Below are 24555 nucleotides of genomic sequence, written 5' to 3' on the forward strand. Positions count from 1 at the left end.
TTATAGTTTGTTTCATATCCTTGCTTATGGGGAAAGATTAACTTCTAGTGTAACACATATTGTGGATGCTTTGTATCATGGTATATGACCGTTACCATTACGATACGGGCCTTAACAGCCATTATGGTCGCTTTTTCTTTTTATTTTGAAAATAAAAAACCTGTATGGACCCATAATGGCTGTTACGGGTCATTTTTTCTGTAACGGCCCTTACAACCCCATCATGTGTAACAAGTGCCACCATAACCATTACATAACGGCCATTACAAGACACCTTGATCACAATCTTTTCATGATAAAATCACGAAAAGTATAAAATTGCCGAGATATTGAAAATCTCACATATTAATGTGATAATATCGTTTAGTTAATTTTTCACAAAAATATCAAGAGATTTTCAAAATCTTGGCGATATTTGTTAGTACTATCAATTACCACAAAAAGAGAAATAGGATCTTCAAAAGAAAAGGAGAAATTTTATTGCTTTATGAAGAGAAGTAGGGTATGTTCTTGAATAAAACAATGTCTACGGGAACATATGCTATTTTCTCATCACAGGGCAATAACACTTATACTCCTTTTAAGAGTAAGAATATCCTAGGAACATATGTTCTATGGCTTGGGGGTCTAATTTGTTTCTTGAAGGTTCAAGCATTTGGACAAAGTTGACACAACAAAAAAACCTTTGGAGGGAATGTAAGTAAAGGAAGATCATGTTTAGAATTTTTAGAGGATATTTGCCATCAAGGACGTGTCAACATCTTGTTAATCTTATGTGTTGCAATAAGAAGTAGAAATTTCTTTGTCCTAGTATATTTTAGACACCTCATCCCTACACCAATGGATCTAGTGAATGATGTCATTGACCTCTAAGACATGATGGTTTCTTTGTTTTGTCAACCCATGTTGTAGTGGCATATAAGTTCAAGAAGTTTGGGATGGCGTCCCATGTTCAAGAAAGTAACTCTATAAATCATGGGACAAATATTCATGGGCATTGTTGAATGGAAAAAATTATTTGTGTCAAATTGAGTTTTTATGGCCCATTTGTGAAACATTTTAACAATTGGTAAGAATTCATACCTACTGTTTATGAGATAAATCTATGTAACATAAGAATTATCGTCGATTAAGGAAATGAAATATTGAGAACCAAATAGAGATATAATTGGAGCAGCTCCCATGCATCAGAATTTACAAAAGAAAAAGTAGTAGTAGTTTTATTATTGCTAATTGGAAAAATTCTACAATGGTTAGACATTTGACATGTTTCACATTGAGATTTTGAGTCACTCGAAATAGTTATTTGGGAATAGTGACTGAAGAAACTTCACTGATAAATGACCAAGTCGAGTATGTTGCATATACACTCACTCTTTATTTCTGATGGACAACTCAGAAATGAATATAATAGAAATGTTTCCGATGTCTCTATTGTTTTCATGGCCGTCAACAATCCTTGTCGTCATTCCCAAGTCTTGGATAACAAAATGAGAAGGATAAAAAGTTGCTGTGTGGTTCAACTATTTTGTTAGGGTTCTAACTGATAGATGCTTAGATGGAAATAGTGTTTGAAGTATCAGTATCGCTACAAGTTTTTCTGGCTGGGGATACAGAAACAAATATCGGTATCGCCAATAATATCGCTGATTTCCAGAAATGTGGGGAAACATGAGGAAAAGTTGGAATTTTTTCAATGAAACTTCACGAGATGCTAAAATACACATATTTACATATTTAGGAATTAAAACAAATTGCAAAAAGAATGCATATATATAATAAGTTTCCATTTAATGAGGGCCTAAAAGTATGTTTTGTCATAAGAAATCAGTCCAATAGTAACACAACAATCATTTAAATCTCATTAAACCAATTAACAAGCAAATAAACATGCGTGATACATTCATACATTGTACATCCATGCATAAATAAGCATTTAAACACAATACACATGCGTGATGATCCAACCATTAATCCATCCATCCCATCCAACCATCAATCCATCCCATCCAATCATCCAAACAACCATCAATCTTTCCATCCCCTCTATCCATCTAACCATCCATCCATCCATCCATTCGTCTAAACATTTTTAATAAACAGGTTTTTGGCGATATTGATACAATGGCGATATTATCGAAATATCCCTGATACATTGGTCATAAAAGTGGCACTTGAAATTTACACAGTCGAAAATATTGGCAATACACTGGCAATAATGATCTAATGATGATACAAGCGACACTCAGAATTTACACATGCAAAAATATTGGCGATACATCGACGATACTTAGTGATATATCACCGATACTCGGAATTATATTGACAATGTTATAGATATTGTTACCAGTGTTATCAGTATCGCCAAGCTGGAGATACGGATAATATCGGGGATATCATTGAAATATCGGGGTTACATTAAAAAATGGACGGAAATGGAGCATGCGTAGTTGAGGGTAACAATAAAGATGAGCATGTCCAACGAGGTTTGGGCGAATAGTCTTCACCGTAGGTTTGCTCCCTATAGGTGAGGGTTCGATTCCCCTCATTGGCCTTACTCAATACATGTGGTTGTGGGTGATTGTGTGTATCCGCATGGATTAGTCTCACTTCAACAAGAGGTGGGGACACCCTGTGTCTTCAAAAAAAAAAAAAAACAATAAAGATGAGGAAACCCGATACACCGTTTCCTAGTGGGATTAGAAAGAGATCCATCAGCAAGTTTTATACCACTAGAAATAGGAAAATAGGAAAAGAAAAAAACATCTTTCTTAATCATGTGGTTTGAAGCACCTAAATTAATGATTCAAGAAGTGGAAGTATGGGATTTAGAGACATGGTTAGCAGTGGTAAAAATACCTGGGTGCTCCACTAGTGCTATAGAACAAAGGGAAACCTTGAGAGCAACCAACTATTGTTGAAGTTCACTAACGGCTTGGTCCTGTAGGTTCACCGTTGAACTACGAAGGTAGACTGTGTAATCGCATTTGCACCCCCTCAATTGCGATAATATTAGCCATATCAATTTTCAACCTTGGGTTCATATGTGGATTTACATCTTGAAATCACTTTTTTGCGTCAGAGTTGTGCCTGGAAAACCAATGTGAACCTTGTCCACTAGTGAAGTGGATGTGAGATCAATGATCTTGGTTGTAGATCATGCTGACCATGGGTCCTAGGTGGACTTGTGATTATGCCATAATTAATATATGAGAGTATCATAAACATACATAGACATGTGTTAAAGGAGAGGGATTCCTTTGGTTGTCCTTGGGAAAACTTGAGATTGGATACAACGATCACTGACTAGGAAAGAGTTGTGCTATGGATCTTAGTACCCTGTTGTTCCACGACCACCTTGCAGGTTAGAGGACGGACCTGTGGTTGTTGTCGTCATTATGATATGGATGTGGTCATCCTATGTGAGGGAACTGGTGATGAGTCAGGATGGAAGGTCTTTATCATCGGGCGTGACGACGAGTCGGTTTGTCGTTGCCCTACCCTGTGTAGGAATGTGAATGCGATGGATAAAGGCTCCTAGATGGTCAAGGTCAAGTCTCTAGAGTGGGAGGCCCATCATGCATGGACTATGATCGACTTAATGTTGCACTGAATCTGATTAATCCTTAGACCGGAGGACATGTGAGGGCTTAAGGTCTTGATTACATTTGCTTTGGCTTGCTTTACAAGGTCATCATGAGGCAAATAAAAGTGGGTGTAGCTAGGTGTATCCATCAATATCCGTTGAGTCTCGCATGGGCTAACAAGGGATCCACTGGCATTCTAGGAACTTACTTATGGCTTAAATCTTGGGGATCTGATGTTCATCAAGTGGTTTTTCAATCGGCCCCAACTGTAGAAGGTTATAAAAGGCTTTACAAGTGTTTCAATTGTTAAATTTTTGTTTTAACTGTTAAAAAGGTTTTGATTGCACTTAATGATAATCTGATGGTTAGAGAGATCCTTCCATCACATGTTCCACATTTGTGGTCCAGGTGGACGGCTTGTGTTTCCCTGGCCCTACTGTGTTTGGCTCTCACCTCTCGTCCATCTGGGAGAGACTTGTTAGGTAAGAAGGTTGGCATCAACAAAAAACAATGGTTTCTCAGTGGTATTAATCAGGTAAATCCTAACTGTAGATTTAAGTTTTTCTTTTCTAGAAACTTAGATATATCTAAATAGGGATCCATAGGGATTAATCACACAATCTGAGTTTTTGTGGAACTTTTATTTTTCGCTGCATTTCGAAAAACCTAACACATGGTGTGTTGTCACTTCCCACAATGTGTACACTTTAATTTATCCTTTTCCATATAGAAGTGGGACACAATTCTGTCCGCTTCCAGGGTCCCCTCTAGATGATCTCGAATCAGTCACAAGAACGTCTCTCGGGGAGAACATTCTTGTTGTGCCCCACTGTGGTAACTCTTCAACTTGCCTCTCTAATATAATTATGGACAAATTCCAAGGAAGTCCTTCGCCCGATATTGCACCCTCTGCAGCTCATAGTAAGGATAAATGCCAGCCTAGAATTCAAAATTTCTATCTGATTTTGTCTGCTTCTTGATATCATCAAGAGTAGGAACAATGTGTTGATGCTGATCTACTTCTTCCCACTTTAGTCTCATCACTAAAAATACCGTTCAGGTGATATATCTCCTTGCCGCAGATTTGTCATCTCACAGTGCAGTCAGTAAGTTCAAGTCAAGTCATCTTGCTGTGAGTACGTCCTGGCAACTGCATCCCACATCTCCTTGCTCTTCTTAAAACAATAGTCCAGAACTGATACTGGGCAGCATCAAATGAGGAAGCCATGATATCACTGTTAGATTGTCACTTTCCCAGTCATCATGGATGGATCATCTACAGCGGGCTTTTTTTTTTTTTTTTGTTACTAGTAATATATCCAAGTTTCTTTTGATTTCTAGACCTTTACATGTAATTTTTTGTCTAGTTTGACAATAGTGATCATCAACCCAGGATGATTTTGACTGTTTCTCATGGGAATTTGGACTTGTGGTCTCCACTCAGATTGCCTTCCATCATATTGAAGAATTTAAATCAGAGAGATCAGGAGGAAGAATTCAAATCTATAAGAAACCAATCATTGGACTCATAATGGGCCGATCATGGACTGATGTTTTGCTGATTGTGGATTGATCAAATTTTTTACCCATTCAACTGGATGAAGGCCTGGCCTGGTGTGTGGCCTGACCATTGGCTGATCATGTCCTGATCATGGTATGATTGGTTGATCATAGGATCACCACATCAGTTTTTAACAACTTAATTGGTTGATCATCCCACTTGCTTAGTTGGAGCAGGCATTTGCGTAATCTGTTAATGATTTGGAGCAGCGTAAATGTCGTGAAGATGGGACTGAATCTCAGCCACTGATGAGCAGATTTGATGAGTGGCCACTGATGGGCAGATTTGAATCAGTGGAGAAGATGATGGTGAAGTTGTGGAGATGGCACTAGGTCATAGCGATGGGTAATGATGAAGAAGGGATGGTGATGGTGTTTGGCAAAAATTAAGGCAGGCAGTGATGAATTGTTCACAGAAATGATGGCATGTTCGGCATTGCTCTGGTAATCTTGGACGGACCAGAAATATCCTAAGAGGAGAATTAGAGACATAAAAATATGAAATAGGAAAGAAAATATGAAAGAGGAGAGATTATGGACATCCTCTCTCTCTCTCTCTCTCACACACACACACACACACATTGTTATCATTTATAATGCTAGAGCCCTATTTTCATAATATGTATAATGTTAAAAGGTATGGTACACTATATGAATACAATAAAGTAACTTCACAACCTCACATTCTGCATTCTCTACACTGTCCTGAAACATGCGAGATTGTTTCTGGACTTCTTTTCTTGTGTTAATTTATCATCTTGGAAACAATTATTTTTTCAGGTCAGACACCGTTTGAAAAAGGACCATGGTATTGAAGGTGGAATACCTGTAGTTTTTTCTCTGGAGAAACCCAAGGCAAAGCTGCTACCCTTTAAAGGATCAACTGGAGAAGAAGAAAATCCTTCGGATTATCAGGTCTGGATATCTTTCTATTGCCATTCTAAGAAATTGATTACTCTTTGTTTGTCATTGTAGCTCATATAATTAATTGTAAGAGGAGTTATATGATCATCAACTAGAGGATATATGCAGTATCCTCACACCTTTTTTTGTACAAGTAGGCGCATGATGTGGTGATCCAGACTATCTGACTGTCCTCACTGTAGATAAACCGTGTTCTAGACATTTTTGTGATTGGAAGCTCCTAGCCATTGAATTATTGGCCCTTTTCCGTTCAGTTTGGATGGCTGTTGTATTTTCTCCCAACTATCTATTTGCCACCAATCAAAAGATTAGAATTGTTCCTTTATGGAGAATTTCATGGCATGGTAATGCATGGGCATTTTCACAACGGGCTCGAGTGGGGTGGCCTGTGGGATGCAGAGGTACACTCGGGATGGCTGGCTTGTGTGAGCCGGGTGGCTCATGTGAAGTGGAACCCATGTGAAGTGGGGCCCACGAGGGGGGTTCGACTGATGTCCTAACCCATGGGATGTGGGGCCTGGGCTATGAGATAAAGGGATTGATTCACCATGTTCTATCAGTTCGAGCTTTTAGACCAAGTGGTTAATTGTCTTGCATCAAAGTAGTATCAAAGCGGGAGGTCTCGCGTTCGATACTCCTCACCAGGGGTGATTAATGTAGGGGCATTTTTACACCGGGCTTGAGTGGGGTGTCACACCCCAAACTCGCGTACTAGGCTCACAAAATTTCCGACCGTCGAATCCGGTGCTGACAGCCTCCATAGTACCCCATTCTCGGATCCTAGCTCTCATACGTCAGGTACCAATCCTGGGATCCTACAAGGAGGATTTTCAGGGTGAATTTTGTGTGTAAAGGAGCATAACCACAAGTGTACCTAAGTCACAAAACATCATCACCACATATCCACTAATAAAATCTTTGAGTACAGTGCTGGAAGGAAAATACATGATATAACAAAACTCAAAAAGGTCAGGCACATGCTCTTGTTTCAATGCTGCTGCAGTCTAGTATAAACTACACGTAAAGAACGTGCGTAAGCTTACTATGAAGATTAGAAAGTGCATGCGTGTGTGCGCACTGCATGTGCCAAGCATACAAATGCCAGAGTAAGCCAAATGATGGAGGGCTAGGCTGACAAGCCCATAAATACTATCAACCATACCCAGGCTATGCGATGCAAAGATCTACAAGGCCAAATGTCATATGCTAAGGATGCAATGCAACATGCCAATCCTGATGTCTAATCCACATTTCAGTCCGGTTCCCATTTGGAATCATTGGGGTCTATTACACTCTAACATTGGCCTGCCGCCCCATCGCGCACATGACCCAGCAAGTGGAAGAGACCTCACTATCCTCCTCATCAGTGGTATGCCAATCTCCACCTGGCTCATCGATAGCGGACCCATTTCGCGAGCTGGTCAGACTCAACCTAGCTTATAGCTCCCTTCACCTAGGCGGATAAGGTCACACCCCCTTCCAACTGACCACGACACAGTGGGAGATGTGGCTTACTGCTATTTGACACTCAGGCGCTCATGTTATCCACTCGGTCTCAACGTTGGATCATCCTGTTGGCCCACAGGGTCTAGGGACTTTCACCCAGGGACATCCTATGTGCCCAGTAAACGTAACCATATTTCTGATGTCCATACTTAAGCTGCCAACCACGATACTCTTGTAGTGGCCACAACCTTGATGTCGCTAGGGTATGAATGCAAATGCATCATGCAATGCGTGAATACATTTGACCATCATCCGAGTCGCGCAACCTTGTTATGCAAGTCGTGCATACGTGCAAGGCGGCCCTATCTCATATAGGTCCCCTAAAATACCATATGACATAGGGACATCAACTTTGTTGTACATAGGCAAGCCGGAACCATGAATGTGCCATCATCCAAGTCATGTACACATGATGCGAATGAGATATGATAACATACAATCATAACCACTATGCATGAGGTGTGTAATACCATGTTAAGCATAAAGCAAGTCTAAATCAATATAAGCAATGCTAACTCGAATATAAAAGCAATTCTACATCTAACATAAAATAAGTGCTGCATCGATATAAAGAAGACACCATATCAATGTAAAAAAAGTGTTATAGCAATCATAAGCATAAACATCACACAAATCACTAAGGTAATGCTACATCAATTATCAAGGAAGTATCGTACCAACACAGATATAAAATATCGCACCACATAATAAGGGAAATTCATCATTTGTAACGGGTGGAACTTACTTGGAAACCAATTTTATCGAGGCGCATAGGGCTATACTTAAGTGGTCTTTCAAGCTAATGGGCCCACTCAGCAAGCTCGCACCTAAGCAGCCAAAAACATATAACTATCGGCATCCAAGCGGAGCAACAATTGTAGGATCCACAAACAATCATGGTGGGCCTGAAATGGTCATCAAAGTGGGCCCGACAACTATCCCTCAGCAAGGCTCAAGGGGGCAGGCCGCAACCAACCAAACACGGGCCTACGATGGGTTCAATACATGCAATGTGTGGAACCCAAACGTAGTTCAATAGTGGCAATACGGCACAAACCACAAGGTTGTCCCATGGTACGACCACTACATATAAATCCAGACAGGCCTAATGGGCGGCCATAACATGAACAATAAGGCAACCTATGGTGTGGGGCATCATTTATTTACTAAAGAGGAACCATGATTAAATTGGATTGCAAATAAAATCACTATAGGCTCCACAAATCTAATACGGATATGACTAGGGGGGATCCACTCGAATCTATCCCTAATGGGCCCCACATGCTCCTACATAGGTGGGTCTATAGTCGAAAGGCCCACTCATAGCGAGCCGTGTGGGCACATTAAGAGTCCCAGATGGGTGCCAGTCATAGCCTCTAATTACAACCCAAACATGCTCATAACAGCCTAGAAAGGCGCGACATGTGGGGTTCACCAACAATCGTGGTGGGTCCCTTAAATGACACTAAGGTGGGGAGTATAACGTCCTAAAGCTGGGCCCACAAGGCGGCCCATTAGACTCTCAAACATGCCTTGTAAATGGGCTAGCACTGAAAGTGGGTGGTTGATGTAACATACATGAATCAAGGTGGGGACTAATGTGGGCCTTGCCTACCATGGGCTGTCAAGTGGATGGATAGCTTGACTACGCAATACATGTACTAGGTTGGGGTCCACGGTGGGTCCCACCAAGGGTGTGGATAGCAATTAAACTTTATAATTGTTCCTAGGAAGGTTCCAATGGAGATCGAATGGCCATCGTTTCTTTGGTGTGGCCCGCTTAAGTGTCTGATCGGCCTCATCTATGGGCTCATGACCTAAACTGATGTGGAAAACATATGGACGGTATGGCCGTATGGGTAAAATAGATACATCATGGTGGGTCCTGCTATCAGATGGCCAGCGTGGATAAAATACAGACATCATGGTGGTTCCTAGGAAGGTCTCAATGGTGGGCACCATTGTCCCTCCGTTCCTTGAGGTGTGACGCACCTGAGATATGGATTGGCCTCATTTTTGGGCCCCATCCTAAAATGAACTGGAGGGACAGATGGGTGGCATGGATCAAACGAATACATCGGGGTGGCCCCAAAAGGTGGGCCCTGCTGGTTAGTGTGCGCAGTGGGTCCCTTTGTGTGGCCCTCAAATGCCTTGAATCAAGCTGATAGTTGTCTACCCTTCTTCCTGGCCACACTTGGCCAGGCCCGCCAGGGTACAGGTCATGTGTTGCCCGTGCCACCATTAAATGGCACACAATCCACACGGTAGGCCTCATGAAGGTTGCAACGGTGGGTATCATTGTCCCCACTGATTCTAGTGGTGTGGCCCACGTAGGATTTGAATATGCCTTATATTTCGACCCATGGCCTAAAATGATATGGAGAAGTCTATGGACGGGGCGGATTCAATATAAACATTAGGATGGGTCCCATTTGTGAGACCCTTGGCCAGAATGGGTTACCGACCATGCATGGCTATTTTTTTTTAAATAATATATTTGTTTAATGTTTTAGATACATTATCAAGGTGGGCCCCAAGGGGATGATCTACTCCGTCCACCGTCTTGGCCAGCTCGATTGGGGGTCCAATAGACTCTGACTTGAGATGGATTGGACACACAGTGAGCCCATTGTGGGCCTTGGAAGGTTTCAACATCTAGAAATTATTTCCCTATGTACGGTCCACTTGTAAATTGAATCTGCCTCATATTTTGGCCAATTGCCTAAAATAATCTAGAAAAAATGTTGGACGTCGTGGATTAAACAGATACATTACACTGGGGTCCACGAGTGGAGGGTACAGTTAACGCCTCCAAGAGGTTTCCACCTCTCATGTCATGTGGCAGCAGGTCTCTCTTGAGACTCGGATCCGTCTCATTTTTCGGCCCATGGCCTAAAATGATCTTAAGAAGCTGGTGGATAGCGTGGATTATATAACTGCAACGAGGTGGGGTCCATGAGTGGAGGGCTCCCCCTCCAGGTTGGATGGATGGCGTGAGGGGGGTGCTCCCCACCCCCATCGCCGCATGTAGTGTGGTCCACCTGATGGTTGTATTAGCTTGATGTTTGGGCCCATTGATCGAAATGACCTAGGAAAACTGTTGGGAGATGTAGATTTAAGAAATACATCACAGTGGGTCCAATGAGTGGAAACCCACCCCACGGCTCTCCTGCAAAAGGAGTCATTGACGTAGGCTTACGAGCCTCCTTTTTGTGCACACGGTGTGGCCCACCCGGAATGTATATCGGCTTAAAATTTGGGTTCAATGGTCAAAATGGGATGTAGAATATGAGATGTAGATTTAAGTAATACATCACAATGGGTCCAATGAGTGGAAACCCACCCCACGGCTCTCCTGCAAAAGGAGTCACTGACGTAGGCTTACGAGCCTCCTTTTTGTGCACACGGTGTGGCCCACCCGGAATGTATATCGGCTTAAAATTTGGGTTTAATGGTCAAAATGGGTTGTAGAATATGATGGACGGAGTGGATGAAACATATGCATCATGGTGGGGCCATGGTAGGTCCTACATTCCTTTGGCATAAAAAGGGAGCAGATATATCTCTCTCTGGATGCATGTCACCTTCTTGTTTTCATTTTCATTTTCTATTCTATTTCTCTTTTTTATTATTTTATTTTATTTTATTTATTCATTTGTTTGTGTGTAGGGTGTTGGGGGTATGACCACCAAGGTGTTTCGTAACGGTAACGGTGGCCGTAACGGCCACCACCGTTACCTTTACGATACGGGTCGTAACGGCTATTACGGCCCTTGTTACGGCCGTTACGGTCTCTTTTTTTTTTTGTTGAAAAAAATCCTAAAAAACTTGTATTTGCCTCGTAATGTTGATTAAAAAGTATGGAAAACATGTATCTGCCCCATAACAGACAATTACGGATCTATTATGGCCTTTATAGGGGACGTAACGTGCCGTTAACAGCAATTACGGATCATTTTTTTCCATAATGGCTGTTACGGCCGTTACGATCCCGTAACGCGTAATGGTTGCCACCGTTACCTTTACGTAATAGCCTATATGGCACACCATGATGACCACCCTAGTGACGTCCAACAAGGGACGGTTAGATGGATTCAAACATCACAATGGGCCATGGTGGGGCCCACAGTCCCTTGACCAAGATGATATTTGTATGGTCTCTTCATCTAGGTCTTTGTGATCGTAAAAAAAAAAAAAAAAAAACAAGTTAGATGGCAGATACACATCATGGTGAGTCTTATGAGCCCACAAAAATAAAGGAATTAAAGGGAAAAAAAGGGGGATTTCCCAACCCCTGCACTCACTGTTTGATTGTCGAATGGTGTGATCGGATGGCCACCAAGCTCTTAACATCCTCTCTCAATCTCTCTTTTCTCTCAATCTCCCCATCTCTTTTCCTTTCTTTCTTTCTTTTTTTGTTTGTTTTCTTGCTTGAAAATTGGGGGGAGAATGAGAGGGAACGATAGATGGATGAGAGTTGTAAGGATGGAAGGCATGGGGGTATGGGTGAGGAATGGGCCTTGTCGACTTTATGGGCACGAGGGGACATGAGGCATGGGTAGCATTACCTTATTGGCATGAAAGGCATGAGAAAGGTATGGGCTTTGTTGACTGGGTGGAAAGAGAGGTATGGGTTAAAGGCTTATAGAGATTCATTTCTCTTAACCAAGAATCTTTTTGGAATCGGCACACACGTAGCGCGCGGTGTTTCGTCAATTCGCGCTTGGGCTCACAACTCCTATTCTAGGTATTGCATTGGGGTGCGAGACGCGCGTTGGAACCACGGTGACAGTGCGGTCGTGAGGGTACAACTCTCGGGGTGTTGCGGTATTGAAATAAGGTCACGATCAAAACTCGTTGATCTGATCCACCAGGAATGTGTCGACACTGAAAACGAAGCGTATGGTTGGCCTCGCAGGGTCATGGGTCTTACAGACAGAAGATGGTGTCAGAGCATTACTTGGGAATACCTACGAACTACATCACATATCTGTTAATGGTCTTAGATTAGATATACTTCACTGCGTGATTATTGTGAACTTAGAATTATTAGAATCCCAATCTTGGAAATTTAGAAACACACCCTTAGTTTCCATTGCAACTTAGTATAAAAGTAGCGTTCCCATTTGAGAATTTAGAAACTCTGAACATAGCACCTTGGCAAGAGCGTCTTGTGTAAGGTTTGGTTGTGGAGAATTTTCGAGGACGAAAGTTTTTGTTATGGGAGTACAGTTGTAAGACCCGTAACCCTGTGAGGCCAACTGTACGCTTCGTTTTCAATGCCGGCACATTCCTAGCGGATCAGATCGATGAGTTTTAATCGCGACCTTATTTCAGTACCGCAACACCTCGAGAGTTGTACCCTCGTGACTGCACCGTCATCGCGGTTCCAACGCCGTGTCTCGCTCATTAATGCGATACCTAGAATAGGAGTTGTGAGTCCAAGGGCAAATCGACGAAACACTACGCGCTACGTATGCGCCGATTCCAAAAAGATTCCTGGTTAAGAGAAATGAATCTCTACCATGCCTTTAACCCATACCTCTCGTTCTACCTAGTCAACAAAGTCCATACCTTTCATGCCAATAATGTAATGCTACCCATGCCTCATGTCCCCTCACGCCCATAAAGTCGACAAGGTCCATTCCTCCCCCATGCCTTCCATCCTAACAATTCTCATCCATCTATCGTTCCCTCTCATTCAGAGAGAAAAGAGAGATTGAGAGAGAGGAGGCTAAGAGCTTGGTGGCCATCTGATCACACCATTCGACAATCAAAGAGTGAGTGCATGGGTTGGGAAATCTCCCCCCCCCCCCCCCCCAATTAATTTTTTTTTCCTTTAATTCCTTTATTTTTGTGAGCTCACAAGACCCACCATGATGTGTATCTGCCATCTAACTTGTTTTTTTTTTTTTTTTATAAAATGATCACAAAGACCTGGATGAAGAGACCATATAAATATCATCTTGGTCAAGGGATTGTGGGCCCCACCATGGCCCACTGTGATGTTTGAATCCATCTAACCGTCCCTTGTGGACATCACTGGGGTGGTCATACCCCCAACACCCTACACAAACAAATGTATATTAAAAAAGAGAAACAGAAAAGAAAATGAAAATGAAAACAGGGAGGTGACGTGCATCCAGAGAGAGATATCTCTGCTCCCTTTTTGTGCCAAAGGAATGTGGGACCTACCATGTCCCCACCATGATACATATGTTTCATCCACTTCGTCCATCAGATTCTACATCCTATTTTGACGTTTGAACCCAAATTTTAAGCCGATACACATTCCAGGTGGGCCACACTGTGTGTAGAAAAAGGAGGCTCGTAAGCCTGCGTCAGTGACTCCCTTTGCATGGGAGCCGTGGGGTGGGTTTCCGCTCATTGGACCCACTGTGAAGTATTTCTTAAATCTACATCTCCCATCTGCTTTCTAGGTCATTTTGATCGATGAGCCCAAACATTAGGCTAATCCAACCATCAGGTGGACCACTAATGCTGGGCCATTTTCACACCGGGCTCGAGTGGGGTTGCCTGTGGGATGCAGGGGCACACTCGGGGTGGGCGGGGCCCACGGGGGAGGTATCGTGTTCAAGACTCTTCAACGGGGGTGATTAATGCGCATTTCACAACGGGCTCGAGTGGGGTAGCTTGTGAGATGCAGGGACACACTCGGGGTGGGCGGCCCGTGTGAAGATACCTATGTGATTTAAGGCCCACGAGGGGGGTTCGATCGAGGTCCTAACCCATGAGATGTGGGGCTTGGGTTATGAGATAAAGGGATTAATTCGTCATACTCTAACAATTCGAGCTTCTAGAGCAAGTGGCTAATTGTCTTGCATCAAATTGGTATCAGAGCGGGAGGTTTTGTGTTTGATACTCCTCACCGGGGTGATTAATGCGGGGGCATTTTCACACTGAGCATGAGTGGGGTCGCCTGTGGGATGTAAGGGCATACTCGGGGTGGGCAGGGCCCACGGGGGAGGTATCGTGTTCGAGACTCCTCACCGGGGGTGATTAATGCACATTTCACACCAGGCTCGAGTGGGGTAGCCTGTGAGATGCGGGGACACACTCGGGGTGGGCGGCCCGTGTGAAACGGTACCTATGTGATTTGGGGCCCACGAGGAGGGTTCGGTCGAGGTCCTAACCCATGAGATGTGGGCCTGGGTTATGAGATAAAGGGATTAATTTGCCATACTCTAACAGTTCGAGCTTCTAGAGCAAATGGTTAATTGTACTGCATCAATCACACTACATGCGGTGATGGGGGTGGGGAGCACCCCTCTCACGCCATCCATGCAATGTGGAGGGGGAGCCCTCCACTCGTGGACCCCACCTTGTTGCATCTATATAATCCACGCTGTCCACCAGTTTCTTAAGATCATTTTAGGCCATGTGCCGAAAAATGAGACATATTCGAGTCTCAAGTGGACCGCACTGAGGGAAACGAACCCCACTGTTGAAACTTTCTAAGGCCCACTGTTATGTGTGTTTGTGATGAAACTTGCCCAATCCCGAACTCCTTTGGTCCACGGAGATCTGGCCGATAAGATGAATGGAGTGGATCATCCACTTGTGGACCCCACTCAATAGAAAAAAAAAGAGTAAGAAAAGAAAAAAAAGAAAAAGAGAGACCTACTGCCACATGACGTGAGAGGCAGAAACCTCTTGGGGGCATTAACTGTACCCTCCACTCGTGGACCCCAGTGTAATGTATCTGTTTAATCCACGACATCCAACATTTTTTCTAGATTATTTTAGGTAATGGGCCAAAATATGAGGTAGATTCAAATTTCAAGTGGGCCGTACATAGGGAAATAATTTCTGGATGTTGAAACCTTCCAAGGACCACAATGGGTTCACTGTTTGTCCAAACCATCCCAAGTCAGAGTCTATTAGACCCCATTCGAGCTGGCCAAGACAGTGGATGGAGTAGATCATCCCCTTGGGGCCCACCTTGATAATGTATTTAAAACATAAAACACATAATAATTAAAAAAAAAGAAGCCATGCATGGTCGGTAACCCATTCTGGCCAAGGGTCTCACAAGTGGGACCCATCCTGATGTTTATATTGAATCTGCGTCGTCCACAGACTTCTCCATATCATTTTAGGCCATGGGTCGAAATATAAGGTATATTCAAATCCTAGGTGGGCCACACCACTAGAATCAGTGGGGACAATGATGCCCACTGTTGCAACCTTTATGTGGCCTACCGTGTGGATTGTATGCCATTTAACGGTGGCACGGGCAACACATGACCTGTACCCTGGCGGGCCTCGCCAAGTGTGGCCAGGATGAAGGGAAGACACAACTATCAGCTTGATTCAAGGCATTTAAGGGCCACACAAGGGGACCCACTTCGCACACTGTCCAGCAGGGCCCACCTTTTGGGGCCACCCCGATGTATTCGTTTGATCCATGCCACCCATCTGTCCCTCCAGTTCAGTTTAGGATGGGGCCCAAAAATGAGGCCAATCCATATCTCAAGTGGGTCACACCTCAAGGAACAAAGGGACAATGGTGCCCACCATTAAGACCTTCCCAAGAGCCACCATGATGTCTGTATTTTACCCACGCTGGCCATCTGGTAGCAGGACCCGCCATAATGTATCTATTTTACCCATACGGCCATACCGTCCATATGTTTTCCATATCAGTTTAGGTCATGAGCCCATAGATGAGGCCGATCAGACACTCAAGCTGGCCACACCAAAGAAACATGGGCATTTGATGTCTCCATTGTAACCTTTCTAGGAACAATTATAAAGTTTAATTGCTATCCACACCCTTGGTGGGATCCACCGTGGACCCAACCTGGTGCATGTATTGCGTAGTCAAGCTATCCATCCACTTGGCAGCCCATGGTAGGCAGGGCCTACGTTAGTCTCCACCTTGATTCATGTATGTTACATCAACCACGTTCTTTCATTGCTAGCCCATTTATAGGGCATGTTTGAGATCCTAATGGGCCGCCTTGTGGGCCCAGCTTTAGGACATTATACTCCCCACCTTAGTGTCATTTAAGGGACCCACTGCGATTGTTGGTGAACCCCACATGTCGTGCCTTTCTAGGTTGTTATGAGCATGTTTAGGTTGTAATTAGAGGCTACGACTGGCACCCATCTGAGACTCTTGATGTGCCCACATGGCTCACTATGATTGGGCCTTTCGACTATAGGCCCACCTATGTAGGAGCATGTGGGGCATAGATTCGAGTGGATCCCCCCTAGTCATATCCGTATTAGATTTGTGGAGCCCATAGTGATTTTATTTGCAATCCAATTTAATCGTGGTTCCTCTTTAGTGAATAACTGATGCCCACACCATGGGTTGCTTTATTGTTCATGTTGTGGCCGCCCATTAGGCCTGTCTGGATTTATATGTAGTGGTCGTACCATGGGCCAACCCTGTGGTTTGTGTCGTATTGCCACCATTGAACTACCGTTTGGGTTCCACACATTGCATGTATTGAACCCATCGTAGGCCCGTGTTTGGTTGGTTGCGGCCTGCCCCCTTGGGCCTTGCTGAGGGATAGTTCTAGGGCTCACTTTGATGACCATTTCGGGCCCGCCATGATTGTTTGTGGATCCTACAATTGTTGCCCCGTTTGGATGCCGATAGTTATATGTTTTAGTCGCGTAGGTGCGGGCTTGCTGAGTGGGCCCATTAGCTTGAAAGACCACTTAAGTATAGCCCTATGCACCTCGATAAACTTGGTTTCCTAGTAGGTTCCACCCATTACAAATGATGGATTTCCCTTATTATGTGGTGTAATATTTTATATCTGTGTTGGTACAATATTTCCTTGATAATTTATGTAGCATTACCTTAGTAATTTGTGTGATGTTTATGCTTATGATTCCTATAACACTTCCTTTACGTTGATATGGTGTTTTCTTTATATTGATGCGTCACTTATTTTATGTTAGATGTAGAATTGCTTTTATATTTGAGTTAGCATGACTTTATATTGATTTAGCATTGCTTTTATATTTGAGTTAGCTTGGCTTTATATTGATTTAGCCTTGCTTTATGCTTGACATGGTATTACACACCTCATGCATAGTGGTTATGATTGTATGTTATCATATTTCATTCGTATCATGTATGCATGACTTGGATGATGGTTCATTCATGGTTCCGGCTTGCCTATGTACAACAAAGTTGATGTCCCTATGTCTTATAACATTTTAGAGGACTTATATGAGATAGGGCTGCCTCGCATGCATGCAGGACTTGCATGACTCGGATGATGGTCAAATGCATTCACATATTGCATGATGCATTTGCATTCATACCCTAGCGACATCAGGGTTGTAGCCACCACATGAGTATCGTGGTTGGCAGGTTGAGTATGGACATCGGAAATCTGGTTACGTTTATTGGGCACGTAGGATGTCCCTGGGTGAAAGTCCCAAAACCTTGTAGGCCAACAGGATGCTCTAACGTTGAGACCGAGTGGATAACTTGAGCGCCCGAGTGCCAAACACCAGTAGGTCGCGTCTCCCACTATGTCGTGGTCGGTTGGAAGGGAGTGTGACCTTATCTCTAATCGTAACAAAGAAATTAGATTTATCAGAAATTTTGTGGCATAAAGGTTTGAACTTATTTCCTAATTGTATGTGAACCATTGGATTGGTGGTGCCTGAAAAATCCCCCAAATTGGAAAATCCTAACCCTCCAACCATGGCCTTGAAACAGAAGGTAAACAAAAAGATAAAACGACACTCTACATTGAAAGGAAAATGGGCCGAAGATTAAAGGATCTAGGACATTCCATTCTAGGATATTTTTGGAACATCCTCATCTACGGTCAAGCATGTCAGATCAAGGGTCAGGATTGCAAAACGTAGGCTCCACATATATGAAAATCCTGATTTTCAGCAAACGACACATTTGCTGAGGCTCAAGACCCTGTGATTTCCCTTAATTTTGAAAGCTGTGGGCATTGATATTCTAACTTGTGATCGAATCCTGATATCAGATTGTACCAGGTTTCAGGGTCCGTATCATACCTGTTTTGGGAACTATCCCCGCCATTTTTGGACAGGTGATGGCTTCCTATGTCGTGACGCAGCTTGCAGGGCTGCCTGTCCAAACAGAACCAGTAGTGAATTTGGATCTGGATCACTACCGGACTCTCCTTCAACGCCTTATTGAGCATGAGGAAATATTGTATGGCACTGCAATGGATGTTCAGGTATTAAAGTTCTTTGTTCAATACTATCTTATGTCACTTGGTGTTTTTTCATATTCTGAAGGATCAATTAATCTCGAATAAGGAGTGATCCTATTGAGTTAAATGTGCATCTCCTGACCAATTTATGCAATTTATGTCTTATAAAGCATTGATGAAAAAGAATTTCAAAAGAACATGGTCAAGTATTGATAAGAAGTAAGATGGGTATTACGGTGGATGGTCCATGAATCACGGCTCAGAAATCACACTGATGTTTAATCCTAACCCTTGAAAGAGAGGTGTTCTGCCCATTGAATGTGAGCTATTCATTACTTCAAAAGTTTTTGGCATGTCTGGGACTCTTGGAATAAATTTTTTTTTCTAGATTTTTTAAGTTTGGATCTGTGGACCTTTGGAAGGCCCAAAAGGACGTGAGTGGAGGTAGTAAGAAAAGATTTGAGGGCATATGTTTTTGTCGAGGATGTGGTCTGCAATAGAGTGGAATGGCATAACAGGATTCATGTAGCTGACCCCAATTAGTTGGGATAAGGCTTTTTTTATGATGACTATATCTGTGAACCCCCCATGGTGAGATGCACATGATGGATGGTCCAAATCTCATTCATGTAGTTGTGTATGGTTGTCTTGATACACATGCAGCTCAGGGCCTTCTGTTTTTGAACCAGATGTTCTATATATGATTATGCTTGAACCACTCTTGTGTGATTCTCGTACGTTTCAAGTATCTCAACGTTGTTCCAGTTTTTATTTTTGCAAGTGTGGGGCTATATTTAAAGATAACTGTCTTTACCTTTTTTCCTGTGGGAGTGGGGTATAGTCACAAATTCAGTAAGCCTGATACCCATGTTCCAAATAACTCAAATGCCAGATTCTGTGAATGGCAACAAACAGAGCTGTCAGTGGCTGAGCCTGGGTGGAGCAAAGACACAATTTGGAATAGGTCCAGTCTGACCAGTTCAAATTCCAGGCCCAAGTGAACCTAGCCCCAGCCTTCGGCAGTCCTAGCAACAAAAGTCTATCACCACTATACTTGATGATTCTTTTGAAAATGAAGATTGTTTATAATGTCTTTTCTTGTTTGATTGATTCCGTTTCCTTTCTAAGATGCCCAGATATCAAAAGTTGATGCTAGTATTTGTTTTTTAGGCTCTGTTTGGACAACAAATACCCCAAACACCAAGATTTCCATATAATTATAGTGGGACCGTGCCTGCCACATCAAACTTTGCCATGCCATTTTTCAGGGAGAGCCCAGAAATTGAGACATTTAGGGAAGTTGAAATGTTGCAAGAGCTGGAGTCTGATGTGGCAGGTGCCTGTCCCACCTTAACTTGGATTAGATGGCAATACTGATATTCAGGGATTTGCTGTCCAAAAACAGCCTCTGCTAACAGAAATTTTCATTCACCCAGTCTTATTGTAATTTCTCATCATTGCTTTCATCCACACTCTTAAGGTAGATGTTGAAGAAGTAATGTATGTTGTAAAAGAACTGTGGCATGGGCGAAGTGCAAGAGATGCGTTTGCAAGGGACGTTGGACGGGCAATGTGGCGATCTGTTAATGACTTGATGCTTTTGAGGTAAAGATCGGTTTTGCTCGAGTATCTCTGGTTTGTGACAAGATATCTCTTTGCTTCAAAAAACTAAAAACATCAGCAGTAGAACTTTTTATTCTTGTTTTAGAAAGGTCCAATACAAGCATGGATGCCATGTGCTAGCATGCCTTGTGTGCGAGATCCAAGTATCTATCTGGTGGGTCCTGGCATGAAGATGCACTTGCCAAAAAAATCACTAGTGGAGCGCACCACATGAATAAAGAAGGATGGCAAAGAAAAAGTGGGCCATGGTCCCCATTCAACGTATGTGTGTGATCATCTGATGATTGGGTCGGGATTTAAATGTCCAAAATAGAGGATTCTGTGATTGGTGCGGTAGAGTTCTATTGAATTGATGGTGTGCCCACATGCATAAAGACAGTTTTCTATCACACAGGATATGTGAACTGTGGGGCCCGTGTTTCAGAGATCCAAACCATTGATCTAACAGCCTACACTCTGCCCGATGTATGCCCAGAAATTCCTAGAATAGACAGTCTGATCCCCTATCTTGGTGGCTGATCAGCAGATGCTCGAGAGGAAAAGGACAGCAACAACTAAATTCAATGGAAATAAGGTGCAATATCAAAGTGTAAAGATCTTCCAACCTGAGGGATTTCTGGGCATGCTCCATCCACACTAGGGCATGTTGTATCAACCGTTTGGGACTAAGGGTCATTGAACCATGGACCTACGTCTAGGGAATCATGTGAGTCAGCAAACTGTATGTCTGCTGATGAGCAGGACCCTGTAATTCCTCTTCAGTAATATCTTCTAATAAGATTCATTTCTTCTCAGCATCAATTCAAACCAATGTACCTAAATTGCTAACCCTTACATTTTCTATTCTGAATCATTCGATCTGGATATGGTTCATTTGCGACCATGATCCTTACTTTTACCAGCCCAAAATTTATGGTTCTATACTCTTGGTGTTGATTAAGAAGAAATGTAAATTTATATTTAGGCTGTAGAGATTTGTAATTTGACTAATATGCATATAATATCATACCATGTATCCAAGATCTAAAATAATAACAACATCATTTCATATATAAATTTCAATTTTAAGTCACATATAAAATTTTATTGCATATACTTATTGCATATTTTGGAGCAACCCACATCCTACCTAGGGCTGCAACTTGGGTCAACCCGAACCCAACTGACTCAAACCAAGTTCATGTGGGGTTGGGTCGGGTTGCCTGGGTCCTCAGTTCGGGTTACAGTTGGACAACTCTAACCTGATGTGAAATCAGATTGGGTTCAGGTTGAGCAAATTCGGGTCAGGTTAAGTCATGTTGGTAAATACAATAATTGCATGCATTTGAGTTGGGTCGGGTCGGGTTTGGTCAGTTTAGTATAGAGGATTTCATGTTGGACATTGGTTGGATTGGGTTGCGGGTTGGGTCCTCTTTCGGCCAGGTTGGGTTTGTGTTGACCCTCAACCCGGCCCAACCCACCCAAGTTGCAAACCTAATCCTACCCCCAGCATACCACGTATTTGAGTAAGTAGTTTGCCATGTATTGTAGTGACCCGCGATCCACGTAACCTTGATTTCAGGCACATTCCATGCCTTCATTGCATCCAGTAGTGCACTTATAATGCTATGGAATCCAACTCTGAAGTTTTGACATTTTAGTTATGGTGGAGAGAGTTCCATCACTATATATTGCCGTTAACCTTCTTTCTTCTTTTGCAGGTGGGACCAAGGAAAGCCTGCATCGGTATCAAATTTGATTCTTCTAAAATTTGAAGAGGTAAAATGTAGTTATTTTTTTCTAGTGACTGCTAGTGGCAAAGAATTTATAAATCCATCATCATCATCATCATCATAGTATTGTCCCTACTATTTGTGGTTGGCTTTACAAATCCTATTTCATCAGTCAATCCTATCAAGTCCCTATGCTCTATAGATGAACAATACTCCATATTCTTTCTCATAATCCCAATCCATACTATGGGTTTTGATTCCTAAACAGTCTGACCCAAAAATTCATGTTAAAATAAGATTCTGAAACTCCAAATTGAATAGCGCAAATCTTCCTGCATCAATCAATCCCTTCAGGAGCTGCATTGCCAATCACATATTAATTTAATCTTAAGCATAGCCCATATACTAGTTACTTACGTCACACTTGCGAATATCGCTGGAAGCATAGCTTTCAAATTTGTGACTCAACTTCTGCTTGAATAGCTTGGTTGTTGAGCTGACACAGTGGAGTCAGCAAGCTATGTGAGAGGTGCACATTGACACCAACCATATGCCAGCATGGTCTCACCCAACATTGACCTTCAGCTCGACTATGACACACGAACCTAAAAGGACGATCATGCAAAGTAGGGTCGTGGAGGGTCAATTGCCAGGCAAACAGCTAAGTACGAGGTGCCCATTAAAGGTCATGCTCTACTAATTAGCTGCACAAGATAGCAAGGAACCAAGTAATACATGATACCAACAATACTTATGTCAACACAGTCAGACTCCACACCACACCTTATCGCAACTATCATGTGCCACCCAGAGGGGAACTTGTGAATAGTTGAAGCCTACCTCATAGAGTGTTAAATGGGCCCGTTGAGCATGCAGATGGTACCGAGGCACACGAAGTCACTAATACATGTTTGGCACCATCAGACCAAAAGGGGAAGATAGGCTGAAGAAGTTTGCAGCAGGGAATAGCAGGGACCCGTGGTTCCTCTTGTACTAGGTTAATTATCCTTTAAGGGTGTGTTTGGCCGGTTGCATTAGGTGGGATTAGAAGGGATGGAACTAGTTTTAAGGTAATGATGATGTTGTCGGTGGATGGGTTAGAGTTCCACGGTATTGCAATATCCCGGGACAGTTTTGACGGTCTGTTTGGATAAGTTGGAATATCCTAGGATGGCGATGGTGATCATGTTTGGCTAGCAATGGTGAAAACCCACCAGCTGCGGTGGATGAGATGTCGTGGATTGTGACAAAGACGCACTGCATTTATGTTTATGTCACCACATTCTATGGGGCCCAAAGTGATATATGTATTACATCCACACCGTCTATCCATTCTACAAGATCATTTTAGGGCATGGGCCCAAAAATGAAGCATATCAGAATCTTAAGTGGACCACACCACATAAACTAGCAAGATTTAACGTCTACTATTGAAAACTTCTAACGGGCCACAGAAGTTTAGAATCAGTCTGATATTTGTTTTTTACCTTCACCCAGGTCTATGTGACCTTATGAACATCTTAGATGACAAATAAACATCATGATGGGCCTTAGGAAGGTTTCAACGATGGGAATCATTATCCTCGCTACTTTATGTGGTGTGGTCCACTTGATCTTTGTATCTATCTCATTTTTGGGTTTATGGCTTAATATGATCTCTCAGAATGGATGGACAGTATGGATATAATACATATATCATAGTGGGCCCCATGAAACTTGGTGACGCCCATACACCACTGTGCAACATACCAATTTTTTTTTCTTCTTAAATCCATGCGGGATTCACTCCGGTAGTTGTAAATCCAGCGGGACCGGGAGAATTCAAATTTCTATCTGGTTCAGTTTCCAAAGCTGAACCAATACCACTAAAGCTAATAACCAAACATGCATAAAGTTTGAACCATTGATTTTTCTTATTCAATCCCACATAATCCTCCCTAATGCAGCTGGCCAAATAGGCCCTAAGGGAAACACTAACATGCCCAACAGGAAAGCTAGGTTAAACCCTTTAAGCATTATCCTTAAAGGGAAAACTAACCTGCCAACGGTTCCTCTTCTACTAGGTTAAATTTTTATTAAGAGATCATTGGTTGGGGCAAACTGTTCTATAATAGTGTCTCCGACCTTTCTTTGATAAGAATGCTGTATGTCAGCTTGACTTGTTGAAAGTCAACCAAATGGGCTATAATTGAACACCAATCAAACATGATTTGGTGAGTTAGGCCCCATTACATTGAATTCAACAAAAGGATTATTATAACACACGCAGTGGAAAAAAAAAAAAGAAGCTTTATGGTTTGCCCTTTTTTCTAATTCTTCCCATAGTGGTCCAATCCGTTTCGTTCCATCAATTCCCACTCATTCAATAACGGTAGGCTGTAACTACCACCATAGGTACTGTTACAATACTGGCTGTAACGGCTGTTATGGCCCATTTGAAAAAAAAAGTGTCTGCCC

At 42.7% G+C, this 24555-nt stretch overlaps 1 protein-coding gene across 4 annotated transcripts in view; it reads left to right on the forward strand.

Annotated features, from left to right (window-relative positions):
• LOC131251589 (tRNA threonylcarbamoyladenosine dehydratase) overlaps positions 1 to 24555 on the forward strand; it is a 65656-nt gene that overhangs the window by 35799 nt on the left and 5302 nt on the right. For 3 of the 4 annotated variants that reach the window (XM_058252367.1, XM_058252365.1, XM_058252366.1), the window contains exons 7-10: positions 5928 to 6062; positions 18572 to 18787; positions 20244 to 20368; positions 22087 to 22144. In XM_058252367.1, the coding sequence (XP_058108350.1) occupies positions 5928 to 6062; positions 18572 to 18787; positions 20244 to 20368; positions 22087 to 22144 (534 nt within the window). Of the gene's footprint in view, positions 1 to 5927; positions 6063 to 18571; positions 18788 to 20243; positions 20369 to 22086; positions 22145 to 24555 lie in introns of those variants that run through there. The other variant, XR_009173976.1, reaches the window with a different exon arrangement.

The sequence above is a fragment of the Magnolia sinica genome, chromosome 7, assembly GCF_029962835.1.
Source record: "Magnolia sinica isolate HGM2019 chromosome 7, MsV1, whole genome shotgun sequence".
NCBI lineage: Eukaryota > Viridiplantae > Streptophyta > Magnoliopsida > Magnoliales > Magnoliaceae > Magnolia > Magnolia sinica.